General features: G+C 39.0%; 1 protein-coding gene across 1 annotated transcript; it reads right to left on the reverse strand.

Annotated features, from left to right (window-relative positions):
• Positions 1-507: 507 nt before the first annotated feature.
• LOC102026137 (olfactory receptor 1013-like) lies at positions 508-1,443 on the reverse strand. The gene has a single exon (XM_005408246.1). It carries the CDS (start codon positions 1,441-1,443, stop codon positions 508-510), a length of 936 nt encoding a protein of 311 aa, XP_005408303.1.
• Between the last annotated feature and the right edge of the window lie 12,505 nt (positions 1,444-13,948).

Consider the following 13,948-nt stretch of genomic DNA (forward strand, 5'->3'; position numbering starts at 1 on the left):
ACTATTAGTTTACTTGTTACAGATGATATTGTTAATAGGATTCCTTAACTGTGTCTTAAAAAGCGAAGGAAGTACTATGGAGGTGTAAGTTCTGGGTTTGCATTCCTGTTTTCTCACCTATGAGTGACATGATTTGAACCTAGCCCCAAAACCTGACAGTGATTCCATTACCAGTTATAATTTTCCCATTATAGCTTAGAATATTATAGATAAATGCAATTTATGAAATGTCAAGGGAAGAATCAAACAAATCAGCTTTTTTTCAAACCCCTCAGATATTATCAACCCTGCTCTCAGTTAGCATGCTAGTAGTTTTTTCCAAATCTCCAGTTTCATTTAGTTTTTCAAATATTTGAATATGTTAGTGCCAATTTAAAAATGAGCACATGCAGACTGCTATTTCCCCCAGAAAGGACTGTTTTCCTTTCTTTATTTCAGAAAGTGCAGGTTAGGGACAAGGACAGAGTGACAACCTGCTGTAAAATTTCACTTATCAAGTCCTTGTGCTTAAGGGAACTTCGCTCTAACTCGTATTTTCTGCAGGGCCTCTTTGACGTCTTTATTTCTCAAGCTGTAGATCAAGGGGTTCAGCATGGGGATGACCACAGTGTAGAACACCGACACCACTTTGTCCCGCTCCAGGGTGTAGCTAGTGCTGGGCCTGGAGTAGACGAACAGGATGGAGCCATAGTACAGGGTGACAGCCGTCAGGTGGGAGCCACACGTGGAGAAGGCCTTGAGGCGGCCCGCGGTGGAGCGGATCTTCAGGATGGCCAAGAGGATGAAGAAGTAGGAGGCGAGGATGAGCACGGCGGGGGTGACGACGTTGGAGGCCAGGATGAAATACAGCACAGCCGAGTAGCTCACCTCCACATCACATGCCAACTTAACAAGCGGAGGAAGGTCACAGAAGAAATCATCGATGACACTGTCACCACAGAAGCTCAGGGTGAATGTCTCACTGGTGATGATAGTGGAGTTTATAAAGCCACCCAGGTAGGAAGCTGTGACAAGACTGACACCTAACCTTGGGGACATGGCCTGGGAATACAGCAGGGGGTTGGAGATGGCCACATAGCGGTCATAGGCCATGGCGGCCAGAAGGTAGCACTCACTGTAGGCCAGTCCAGCGGAGAAGAAGAACTGGGCCACACAGCCTGCAAAGGAGATGCTTTTGTCCTCAGAGATGCAGGTCATCAAGATTTTAGGGGTGTAGACAGAAGCATACCAGAGGTCCAGGAAGGACAGATTTCCAATAAAGAAGTACATGGGTGTGTGGAGGCGAGAGTCAGCATATATCAGGGAAATCAGGGTGAGATTTCCCAAGAGGCTAAGAACATATACGATGAGGAAGATGAAAAAGAGCACCAGCTGGAGCCCCACATCTGCTGCGAACCCTACAAGGATGAACTCCTGCACTGCACTGGAATTTCCCTTACCCATGATTTGGGCTTCGAAGGTCTTTTCTGTGAAGAGATCAGAACACACAGCCTGACTTAAGATGTCACTATAGGTTGTCCCCACAGCTTGTCGTTCTACATAATTGGAAGTACCCACATGATTCACATCACGCATACCCACATGAGAGGTGTTTATGCCAACCTGGGTATCACGCCTTTTTCGTAGACAGGAAACCAGTTCCGTGCTAACCTCAGAGGACCGCTGTTAAACATATAATGCAGTGAGTGTCACCTATCGGTCCAATTTCTCCTCTATTTTCATGAAATGGAGTTTTGTATATGCATTTTAAAAGTTTTTTATTCTTTATTTTTAACATTGGAAGACATTTATACATACAATTCAGAAACAACTTCTAGGGACAGATCATTTTAGCTTTTCCCGTTATTTGAGTCAGAAACAGTGATCTCTTGACCTAAATGAAAAGTACTCTGGAAACAAGGCCAAAGCATTACTGAGTCTAATACACCTTAAATACAGATGACTTCTGAAATTAAAGCAATTGATGGCAGGCTCTGACAAGAATACAAATTTTTCCATGGCTTATTCTACCCAGGCAACAAAGGAGCATTTTACAAAGGCTGTGTTAGCAATCTCTCCTCTGTGGATATTGACTATCTTCCTCAGCTTGCTGTAGTGCTACAGCCACACCCAAGTATCGGCAGATCTCATCATGGCAATTCTACGTGATTCATATTCTGTTACATAAACCATCAAGCCAAGTGGTACCGTCTCTCTGCAGTCAATCAAGCGCACAACTCACTAGGTTTGGTTATCCTAAAAAAATAAGTCTAAATGCTGGAAGATTGGGAACACAGCCCCCTGGGTTGAAATAGGGCAGGCTGAGAGGACTCATTAAAAACTAACTGAATTAAAGTAGATTTATTGGCAAGAAGTATCCTTACCTTGCAACATTATACGATGTTTAGCTCTTCTCTCTATATCACACTTATTCAGGGCTTTCCTCACTTGAGAGCCTTTGCCTTTTCTCTTTTCTTAATATTTATTCTGGTTTTGATGTGGATATATTAAAGGTACATATTAAGGGACTGTACTGTGATATTTCAGCAAATGCATACAATGTGCACTGTTCAAATGCAACCTCCCTTTGTGCAACCTGTCTTTCCCAGCCTCTTCGAATCACTGCTTTACATTCAGGTTAATATTTTTTAACTTCCACATATGGAGAAAATACACAATATTCTTGCTTCTGTGTCTGGCTTACTTCACAACATAGGGTCTTCCAGTTTCCTCCATTTTGCTGAAAATTGACAGAATTTCATTATTTACTGATGAATAGTACTCCAGTGTGCATATATACCATACTGTCTTTATGCATTCATCTATTGACAGTACCTAGGTCAATCCTTTACCTTAGCTATTGTGAATGGGCCCACGATAAACATGGGGCTGCTGTGTGTCTTTGGTGTGAGAATTTCATTCACCCGTTGAAATGGCTATTGTAAAAAATAATTGTGAAATACTGGTGAAGAAAAACAAACTCTCATATGCCTCAGTTTTGGTTCAGTGACACTAACTTTGGACTTTTAATCCCCAAATCTCCAGAGACTAAATTTTTGGATGTTTTCAAGCTACTGATTTTGCTGTGCATTGCTATAACAGCAGTGGTAAGCAAACCAGGAAGTGATGGGACCCAACCTCAGTGCCTCCTTCCCTGGGAGGAGGACACAGGAGAGGGATGTGGCCAGCAGTGGGGAGGTGCACCCTCCTTCAGAAGAGTCGTATTGCAACCCACCTCAATCAAAGAAAGGCTCAGCCTAGGATAGCCAGAGTTCTGGATTGACAAGGATGGTACATTTTTGCTAGTAAATACCAATTATAAAAATATTTTTTACTAAAAAACAACCTAGCCTTAGCAATTTTCTGTTAAAATATGGCCTTAACATTAAGCTAGGAAAAGAAAACCACATCTATACAATGAGACTATTTATTTCCCTTGGGACTGCAGAATCAAGATAGGTAGATTTTGTTTTCACTTAAACAAATATTAATGCTGGCATTTTAGTCAACAGTGAATGTTTGTGCAATAAAGAAAGAAGATTGGAATAAGGGACATTTTTGTTGTCTCCCTACATTAAGGCTGTCAGTTTCCTAGGCTGCTTGGGATCACGAATTAGGAAATCTGAGATTTGAATTTAGTTGGCTGCTGCCTATTTTAAATAGCATAATTTCTTGTTTTTGTACCTGCCTTTATCAGTTCAGTGGGACTTCAATACATCACAAATGTGAGCAAGAAATTTGAACAGCACAAGTTAAAGCCATTGTTAAAATCTCTAAATTTCATGATCTACTGATCTTGTTCCTCCACCCTTCAAACATGTGGGTTGACCTCCCAAGGATTTCCACTATGACTGCCCTGACCTCCAGCTGTTCTCACACAGAAAGGGCCCCTCACGAACATGTGGGTTTAACACAAGCTGGGTCACTGCTAGACTTATCTAGGAAATTTCAAGTGAGAAGAAAATTGCAAGAGACACTTGTTCTCCAACCTCTCTTATTTTCTCTACTGTTTTTAAAGCATAAATATATAAATATTAGTGTGACTACACAGACATACAAATATGTACATCAGTTATTTTCCAAACAGAATGAACTGAAGGTGGCTGAGTGTGAAGCATAAGACCCACTAAAGCCACCCATGTTTTTGCAGGCAGATTGCAGAAATGAAGAAGGGTAAAGGGGGAAAAGTGAAACATAAAGTGGAGACAGAGTTAAACCCATATCCCACACACCCCAGTCCTGTCCACTGTTCTGTGTGGATCATACATAGTATTAGGAAATATATAGCAGCCCATAGGTACATACGCAGTCAAATGCTCTACCACTGAGCTATACCCACCTCCCAATAGGTACATATGTTAGGGTGCAATGACAAGGAAACAAACCAAAGATTCAGGCAACATGCTGCCATCCTTGACATGAACTTTGAAACCATATCTTCCAAAGTTCCTTACAAAAAGAATGAGTGAAAACTAATATACAACATATTGAATGGCATAAATATATGAGTACATAGGTAGACAGATAGATGATAGGTAGACAGACAGACAGATAGATAGATAGATAGATAGATAGATAGATAATTTTCCCAAAGCTATATTTCATCACCATTCAATCATAGACTTAAAGCTAGCTGCTGCATTTTGGATCTGAAAGGTGCTCAGAAAATTTCTCTCCACAACTTATCTCCCATCTCCAGCAGTCAAACAGCTCCTTTCAGCAGGAGGATTCTTGAAGAATTAGATGCCTCTGGGACTGGACACTTGTCTATGGCCATACCAACCTGAGTGTGCCCGATCTCACCTGGACTTGGTCACACCAAAGGAGCTGGCTTCTTACTGACCTCTCAATCCTCCTTAAGCACTATCTACCCAATGGTTGCATAGAGCAGTTTGGCATTATTAGATAGTTCTTCAGGTATCTAATAGTTATAAATGTTCAACAGGATACCAAAGATGATAGACAGATAGATGGATAGATGATAGATACTTTCCTATTAAGAAGCTTTACCATGCACTAGCTAATATAAAAGAAAAATGCTTTAAATTCATGAAAGTATTGACCCTTTTTATTTTTTATGAATGTTGACATGCTCTAAGTGTTGAAATGGTTCCTGCTGCACAGCTGGAAAGAAAGCAGATAGCTGAAGCTACAGAGAGCTCACAAGAATGAAGACATCTGTCTAATATACATCTAACTGCCTATTTACTGAAAGAGAAAATCAATCCTCAGTAGAGATTTCTAGGGATATCTCAGCTTTCTTCATTAAATATAATCATAAACTAAGAGAACTTTATTGTGTTTCATGAAGTAGAATTGAACCATGGCTTGCTTACATTAACAATCACCTTAACTTTTTATGTTGCGATTTACTGACCTTTTTCTCCCTTTGGTTAAGTAAATAGAATACTTATTCCTATGGACATAAATAGGCACTTCCACTGAATTTCCACTAAAGTCCAAATTCTGCCACATTACCTTAATGTAAAAGTGTCTTCTTCTCACAGAACTCCTCTTCCAAGGAATAACAGCACTGGGATATTATATGGGATTAGCATCCCTTTGGGATGTGCTGCTGAAAGTCAGAAGATCCTCATGTGCTATTCTGGTGCCAAGTGACCAATTATAATGCTCAGTTATCTTTCCAGAATGTAGATGGGAGAGAACAATCATCACGCACACATGGATCCAATTATCCTAGACAAAGTTTGATATATGAGCCTGATTTACTAATTTGATATAAAAAGAAACTGGCATGAACAATTAACCTACAGAACAGCCTGAAAAGAGTAAAGGTTCTGAAATTACTGCAGGCCATAATAAAAATGGTAAAAATAATGATAATGAAAAGCTCTCCAATGTTAGCCCTGAAATGTACTGACCGTTGTGATCATTCATCAGGATATGTCAAGTTGACTGGAAGGAGAACAGCAGCACACTTCCGGGTGGGACACAAAGGTGTGACCTTGGGCACTGTAGATGGTCCCTGGTGCTCCCTCTCTGGCACTGCCTCCTGCTTAGCTTCCTTCATCTTCCATGAACTGAGCAGCTCTCCTCCATGAAGCCCCTCCGCCATGACGGTTCTGCCTTGGAGACAGACAACCGTGGACTGAACCCTCTGAAATCGCTATCCCTTCCATGTGATCACTAATAAAACCATCATTTTAAAACATTGCCCTATTTTATAAACAATCAACTTGAGAGAAAAGACTTATCAGTTACCCACAAACCACGTGGTTACAGCAGACCTCATTTCTACATCTGACCATCAATATATTGATTCATTTAAAATACATATGACCATTCATATGAAATTGGCAGTGAGCCAGATGTTAGGAGAAATACAACTTTAGGGCAAAATAATGTCTTGGGTGAGTTTACTAATGGTTAACAAACAGAATTAAAATGGAGATAGCATGGGAATGAATCCCAGGTCTGTAATTCACCAGTTATGTGACCCAGAACAATGTATTTAAAATCACTGAAGCTCAGCTTTTGTACCTATAAAATGGAACAACTTGTTATTAACATTAAGCTAGCTAAGAATTATAAAGTCAAAAAGAAAGAACAATTTCAAAATAAAATTTAATTTTATATAAAATAAATATACGATTTTAACATAAAATGAAAATAATGTGTATATGTAAGTAGTACATGTATACGTACAGAGCCTCCTTGCATAAAGCCTATAACACGAGGAGATATGTATTTATGATGATAAATGTTTAATATTATGTGAAATAAAATAGGTGACATAAGACTGCATTACAAGACATGGCAGTGAGTGGATGACTGTTCTGAATAGGTCATATCTGACCTGAGAACTGGAGGATAACTGTAGACAACTCATCAGTTTTGGAAGTGAAGGTGGGGACTTCAGGCTACAGAGCAGAGTGTGTTAAGAGGAAGGAAGGAGAGTGAGAGTGAAGGGACCTTGAAGGGATAAAGAAGCAGCATTAAGTTCAGCAAGAGAGATCGCAAGGCCACACACATGGGAACCAGGCAGTCCCACTTAGTGATGCCAAAGTATATTCCAAGTGCGATGGAGAGCTATGGGTGGACTTTACTCAGATTCATGATGTGATCAACTGTAATTTAAAAAAAAAACTCTCCATATTATCCAAAACACAGAGACAGAGGGAGCATTAAAGGTGGCTATTACAAAAGTCCGAGCGAGATCAGCCAGCACTCAGGCTGGTTAATAACAATGGATTTGGTGAGAAGTAGAGCGATCTGAGAGCTACTTGGGAAGTGATGTTATATATGGCTTCTTACCTCTGTGTGAGCAGAGATGTTTACTTTGGGTCCAGAGACCTCTGGGAAGAAAGCAGATGGGCTGCAAGGAATCTGCGATTCCCCCTGAGAACATGTCTGGGACGTCTTATTCTTGTGCCCATCTGTCGAAGAGTCTACCAGGGTGCATGGTTCAAAGCCATCGTGATAAAGGGTTTAAATTTCCACCGCCCAAAGAAAGGTTTCTAGAGTGATGTTAAAACCCTCTGAAATGAACTGTACTGAAAGAATTTAGAGTAACAATGGGGAAATTAAGTACATTTCTGTCACACGGTCTTAGAATTCTGACCTTCTAGACTTTGCTAATTAATTTAAATAGCTGGCAGAGGAACATTAACACTACCTATTAGTTTATAATTTAAACAAAATCACAAGAGGAAACATTCTTTTTCATATAAAGATTTTCCTATCAGAACAGCATGATTGTGGCTCACAAGTGTCAAGAATAGCATCCGTGGAAAAGAAGATTTGTGGGACAAATATACACACTCCAAAGGTTCTTACCCGCTACTGAGAGACACAGATCGGCGAGCATTTCATCGAGCCCCGTTGTAGTCTCTGGGCATACAGGAAAACTGCATTTCCCAGATGCTTTGGAGGTAAAGCCTGGGTCATGTGATCATATTCTGGCCAATGAACATGGATGGAGGTAAGGGACGCCATCGCACTTTCTGGGGCTCCTAGCTCATGCACAGCCGTCCAGGCTCCTGCTTCCGCTGATGCCAAGCATTTGTTGCCATAACGATAACAGTGACATCCAAAGGGAGAAGCAACACGGATTTCAGAGTTTCTGCCCACTGTAAAGATGAAACCTCTCAAGAACTTGTACTGAGAGCTAGTCTAGCCTATGATTAGCAAAAAGAGATGGGGTCACTTAACCAGCAGCTACGGAGAGCCCAATGTGACAGGCTTTGAGACTGTTAGCAATAAAAATCAAACAGAAACACAGGCCCCTCAAGGTAATTTAGGAGTGGAAAAATAAAATTCAAACCAAGTTATTACAATAAAATATGTTTTACAGGTAAATGTGAAGAAAAAGAATCCGTTTAAAGGGATTGTCTTTTTGTTTTTTCCATTCAATTTTATAATGAACCTAAAACTCTTTTAACCCACCAGGCCTGGTAGCACATTCCTGTAATCCCAGCACTCTGGAGGCTGAGGCAGGAGGATCACTGTGAATTATAGGCCAGCCTAGTCTGCATAGGAAGTTCAAGTCCACCATGAGCTGCCTAGCAAAATCCTGTCTCAAAAAGACAGAACAAACAAACAAAAAAAAAACCTCTCATAAAAGAAAGAAAGAAGATCCAGAGATATAGCCCAGTAGCACCTGCCTGGCAAGCGCAAGGTCCTCAGTTCAATTCACGGTACCACAAGAAAAAAAAAAGTGTTTTGGAAAATATGGAAAGTTTTTTTAAAATTCCAGTGACCACATCGTGAATCTGAGCATTTGCAGTACATGCTGATCGCATTCCTTTTATGGAGTTGGTACATGTACACAACATACCTTATCCTAATTCTGTCATTATTCTTCCCCCTCACTTCCTGTCCCTCAGTGTCTTGATCCCCTTCCCATTTAAGAAAGAGTTTGCTCCCTACTTTCTATTACCTGTCTTCTGTGTTGCATTTCATTTCTATTTTGGGACATTTAGAGACATTTAAGCTTGTGTATTGGGTTTATTTCACCAAACGAACATTTTCTCCAGGTGCGTCCATTGTCCTACAAGTGACTCTAGTCTATCTTTTACAGAGTGCATAAAGAAATCTGGTGTCTAAATACCACATTTTCTTTGTCCAGAAGTGAGCTTTTAAACCGAGAGAGTGAGATAACCCGTGGGGTGAGATTTGAATTTTAGGGGGGCAGATATAAAGTAGAAGGATGAACGAAGTATTTAGTATTTATTCTTTATATACTTTGTTATGCTTTCACTTTTTAGTCAAAGAATACCATATCACATTTATAACTGAGATAAAAAAAAAATTAAAAAATGGGTCCGCCGACCGCTTTTTTAAATTAATTTAAAAAAAAAAAAAAGAAAAAAAAATAAAAAAAAAAAAATCAATTAAAAAAATAGCATAAGAACAATACAGGCAATACTGAATTACAGACAAAGCAGTACGAAATTAACAATGGTTGTTGTATCACATATTGATATCTTCAAAGTGGTTTCTCAGGAAAACAAATGTAGACATGCAAGAGTGATCAAATAATTAATCATTAACAGATCCTTTCAGTAAAGCAATAGAAGCCAGTAGTACGACTGTTAGCTAGCCTGTATTTGCATATGTACATAATTTCCCCGTCTTTCTTTTCTCTTTTCCCTCATCCCAGTTGCTCTTTACTTTTGAGCACTTTCCTTTCGTTTCACAATATTTATCATACCTCTTACTTTTTATTCACTCTTTCAGGTCGGTATTATTTTATTATAAACATTACACATTAATTTTTATGTTTAAATAATTGTTTTTATATGCAGCCAGTCAAAGAACACGTTCCAGCTTCAACTGGCCACGAGAGTTCTTTCTTGGTGATTTCTTGCCCTCTGGTGGTGAACGGAAGCAACATCGGATTTTCAGTGTATCCTGCACCAAGCTGTAAATGCTTCTAAAATAGGATCTGCAGCCTTTGAAGTACCCGAAACCAAGAATCTCTGTGTTGCAGATTACTCCATTGTAAAACTTATTGTTTTACTTATTGTAATACTTCTGGATGAAAGCCCCAAGAAAGCTATTTTGTCCCCTGGTGTACGTATCCCCGAGCTGTATGTAGAGCCCCTTGCAGAGCAGCTGGCAGAACAGCACTTAATCAGTGCACCCTGTTAGATAATTAAGCCCTTAATTAATCAATACATATATCATCTCCATGGTACAAAGTATTTTTGAACTAAGAGAAAGAAGTTGCTGAACTACATATACATTTTCTTTCATTTGCCTTAGTGACATATTAGAAACTTTTCAATGTAAAATCCTTCTAATAAGTAAATATTCTGTAGAAGTAAACACAAGATCTCGTGATGCTCGCTGTTACACAGAGAAGCTAGAGCTCTTGGCTGTGATGATTTCCTAGTTCTGACAATTTACTTGCTTACATAATGGGGACCTGTATTATGAAAATATAATATTTTTCAATACAAAAGCATAACGCCAAGCAGTACATAGGATAAGCATTGCCAAATAGAGGCAGCAAATTATTTGTATTCATATGAGTAGTACAAGAAGGAAAATGAATTTTCTCATTCATTTATGCAATCCTTACATTTTAATTTTTAAGTGATTTTTATTTTATTTTTTAAACATAGATAACATTTCATGTTAGGACACAGCAAGATTTTTTAAATCTATTTATATGGAATGATTGAATCTAGTGAATTAGTAGATGTATCACCTCAGAAAGTTATCACTTTTGTGGTAACAGCATGTAGCAGACAATCTACTTACATTTCTTATCACTATGACACACTCATTGTGTTGTACAAGACAGCTCTTGAAGTAGTTGCTGCCACCTGACTGTAACTGTGTATAATTCAACCTGCATGCCCTCATCTCCTTCCCCACCCCAGCCTCTGATGACACCGTCTGATCTCTCCATGCAGGAGAATGACATTCTAGGTCTCAATATGAGCACGATCTTGCAGTCTTCACTTTTTCACACCTCGATGATTTCCCTGAATACAATTCCTCCAGGTTCATCCATGTGGCTGTGAGTGTCAGGATTTCATTCTTTTTACGGCTGAATAGTATTCCATTGTGTACCTCCACTACATTTTGTGTAGCCCTTCACCTCTGATAGACCCTTAAACTGATTCTATGTCTTGATTATCGGAAACAATGCTGCAACAAGCAACGGTGCAGAATTCTTTCCAACATACTGCTTTCACTGTTTTTGGATATATATCTACACGTGTCTCGCTAGATTATACGGTAGTTCTACTTCCTTTTATCTATCTTATTTATTTTGTCTTATTATTTTATTTTGCAGTTTTGGATATCAAACCCAGGGCCTCACACAAGCTAATCAAGTGCTCTAGCACTATGGGACATCCCCAGCTCTGATTTTTAAACCCGTGAGCATATCCTGTCTGGAAACACCAACTTACATCCACACTGACATGAGTAAGAGGTTCTCTTTTTGGCACATTTTTGCCAGCTTTGTTTTGTATCCTCATTTTGATAATAGTTATCCCAACTAGAATAAGGTAACATCTTTCCTGATTATAATTTGCATTCCATTGATGTTTAGTGATACTGAGAATTCTTTCACATACTTGAGGGCAATTTGTACGTCTTGCAGAAATGTCTACTTAGTACTTTTCCCCATTTTTTGAACCAGGCTATGTATTTGCTTTTTGGTGTTTGTTTCTTTCTTTGTTTCTTTCCTGCTGAGTTGTTTGTGTTCCTTGTGCAAGCACAGCCAATTTCAGTACTTCTATTCGGCAAGCGCTGGAATCCTAACCAGAGAAAACAAGCAAGAGAAAAGAGGAAAAGTTACCTAAACTGGAAAAGAGGAATTTAATTGCTCCTATTTGTAGATTAGATGATCTTCCACAGGGAAAATTCTAAATCCACCCCAAAACACAGAGCTAATCAATAAATTCAGTGAAGTTTCAGGATACAAAATCAACATTTAAAAATTGGTAGCATTTCTAAACATAAAATAGCAAACCAATTGAATGGGAAATCAAGAAAATAATACACTTACAGTAGCTTCAAAAAATAAACACGTACTAGAAATAAATTAATCCAAGGAGGTGAAAGAGCTTTATAATGTAAAGTGTAAAATATTAATAAAATAAACTGAAGAAGATGAAAGTAACTAATAATGTAGTGGAAGAATTAATATTGTTAAAATGTCTGTGTTACTCAAAGAAATCTACAGATGTAATTCAATCCCTATTAAATTACCAATGACATGCTTCACAGAAATATAAGAAAACCCCTGAAATTTGTATAAAATGATAAAAGATATGTTAGACAAAACAGTCTTGACCAGAAAGACCAAAGCAGGATATATCACACTACCTCAGTTTGGAATATACTAGAAAGCTATAGTAACCAAAGTAGTATGGCATTGGCATAAAAAATAGACATATAGATCAGTGGGGAAAAAATAGAGAGCCCAGAAATAAACACAGCCCCTGGTTTCCAAGAACACACATTGTGGAGCTCAAATGGAGAAGAATGAATTGAGAACATTATCTTTCACTATATACAAAATTCAACTTAAGATGAATTAAAGATCTAACTCCAAGTCTCAAAATTATGAAACTACTAGAACGTGAAACAGAAATGCTTTGTGTCATTGACATGGACAAGGAATTTTTTTAGTTACTGCCTCAAAAGCATAAGCAACAAAAACTGAAATGGACCAATGAAAAGACAGAACCTAATGGCTTCTGCACAGCAAAGGAAGCAACACAGAGAATGGGAGAAAATACTTCACTCTGAACATTCAACAAGGAGCTGGTATCCTCACATTTTAATCTCAGCACTGTATCTAATTATTTAAACTCTGCGTTTCCTCATTTCAGAACCTCCCTCTAACTTAAATAAAGTGTTTGCTGTTGGGAGCAGCTGCAGTCGGAGGTTGGTCGTATGTGTGAGGGCAGGACAGAGCCAGAGTGCCTCAAGCAGTCAACCTACCTGGCTCTTGAGAAAAACATCCTGCCTGGACAGTTTCAGTCGTTAGGCACTAGGCAACCTTGCCTCTCATGATGCTAACTTTGCAAGAGTATAAATACATGCCCCTACTGTTGATGTGAGGTCCTCTTTCCCGTCAGGTAAGAGGTCACCTCCACCAGACCCAGCTCTCGTCTCTTGTCTTTATTTTCCTCATAGACACCGCCATTCCTCCCCGGGGTACAACGAGAGATCAATGGGTTCCCTACAGTTTACTGTATGGTTCATGAAGGTGCACACAGAGTTTTCACATATAACAAATAAAATATAATTATGTACATAAATACATGCATAACCAATGTTTACTTTGTATGCAGTTGCGTGTGCAAGATCATATGGAACAGTACATATTTGAATAGCTAATACTTAGTTTATATTCAGTATTTCTCGGAGGAAAGGTCTAGGGAAATTTAAAAATAAATTTAGCTAATGAAAAGGAGAAAGCAGAGAAAAGAGGAGAGCAAGCTGTGTGATCAGAGGTATTTGTGTTCCTTACTGGCTTCATCCAGAATTGCCAGAAAGTACTGGCTCCCACTTCAAAAAAAAGAGTCTCTTCATTACCCTACCAGAGACTTGAAAAACTTCACAAGAACACAATTGTTTTATTTTCCTTCTTTTACAGTGGCACTTCTTTTGGGAAGAATCATGAGTTAACCGTAAAAGGGTGAATGTTTTTCCTGTTCAGCATGACAGTTACTTGAGCTTTCTTTCCTTCCTTCATTTTCCCCCCTTTTGTTACCTTGCCTTCCTTTCTCTTTGAGGCAGTATCACATCACTCTATAAGAAATCATTGCCCTAATTAGCAGGGCCGGTTCTAAGCCAGTTTGCTTCTAACTGTGAGAACCTGAACCGATCAATCCCCCTTTCCTTGTCTGTAGCTCCCTCACTTAACAAAGGGGTTCAGCCTCAATCACATCTGGGTAACTTTCTGTTCTAGCACTCCTTTGACTCAAAAATGAGTCTGGAGCCCAGCAAACGGTACTTAACTCTTCAGACATCATGG

The sequence above is a fragment of the Chinchilla lanigera genome, unplaced genomic scaffold, assembly GCF_000276665.1.
Source record: "Chinchilla lanigera isolate Chin_1 unplaced genomic scaffold, ChiLan1.0 scaffold00110, whole genome shotgun sequence".
Taxonomy (NCBI): Eukaryota; Metazoa; Chordata; class Mammalia; order Rodentia; family Chinchillidae; genus Chinchilla; species Chinchilla lanigera.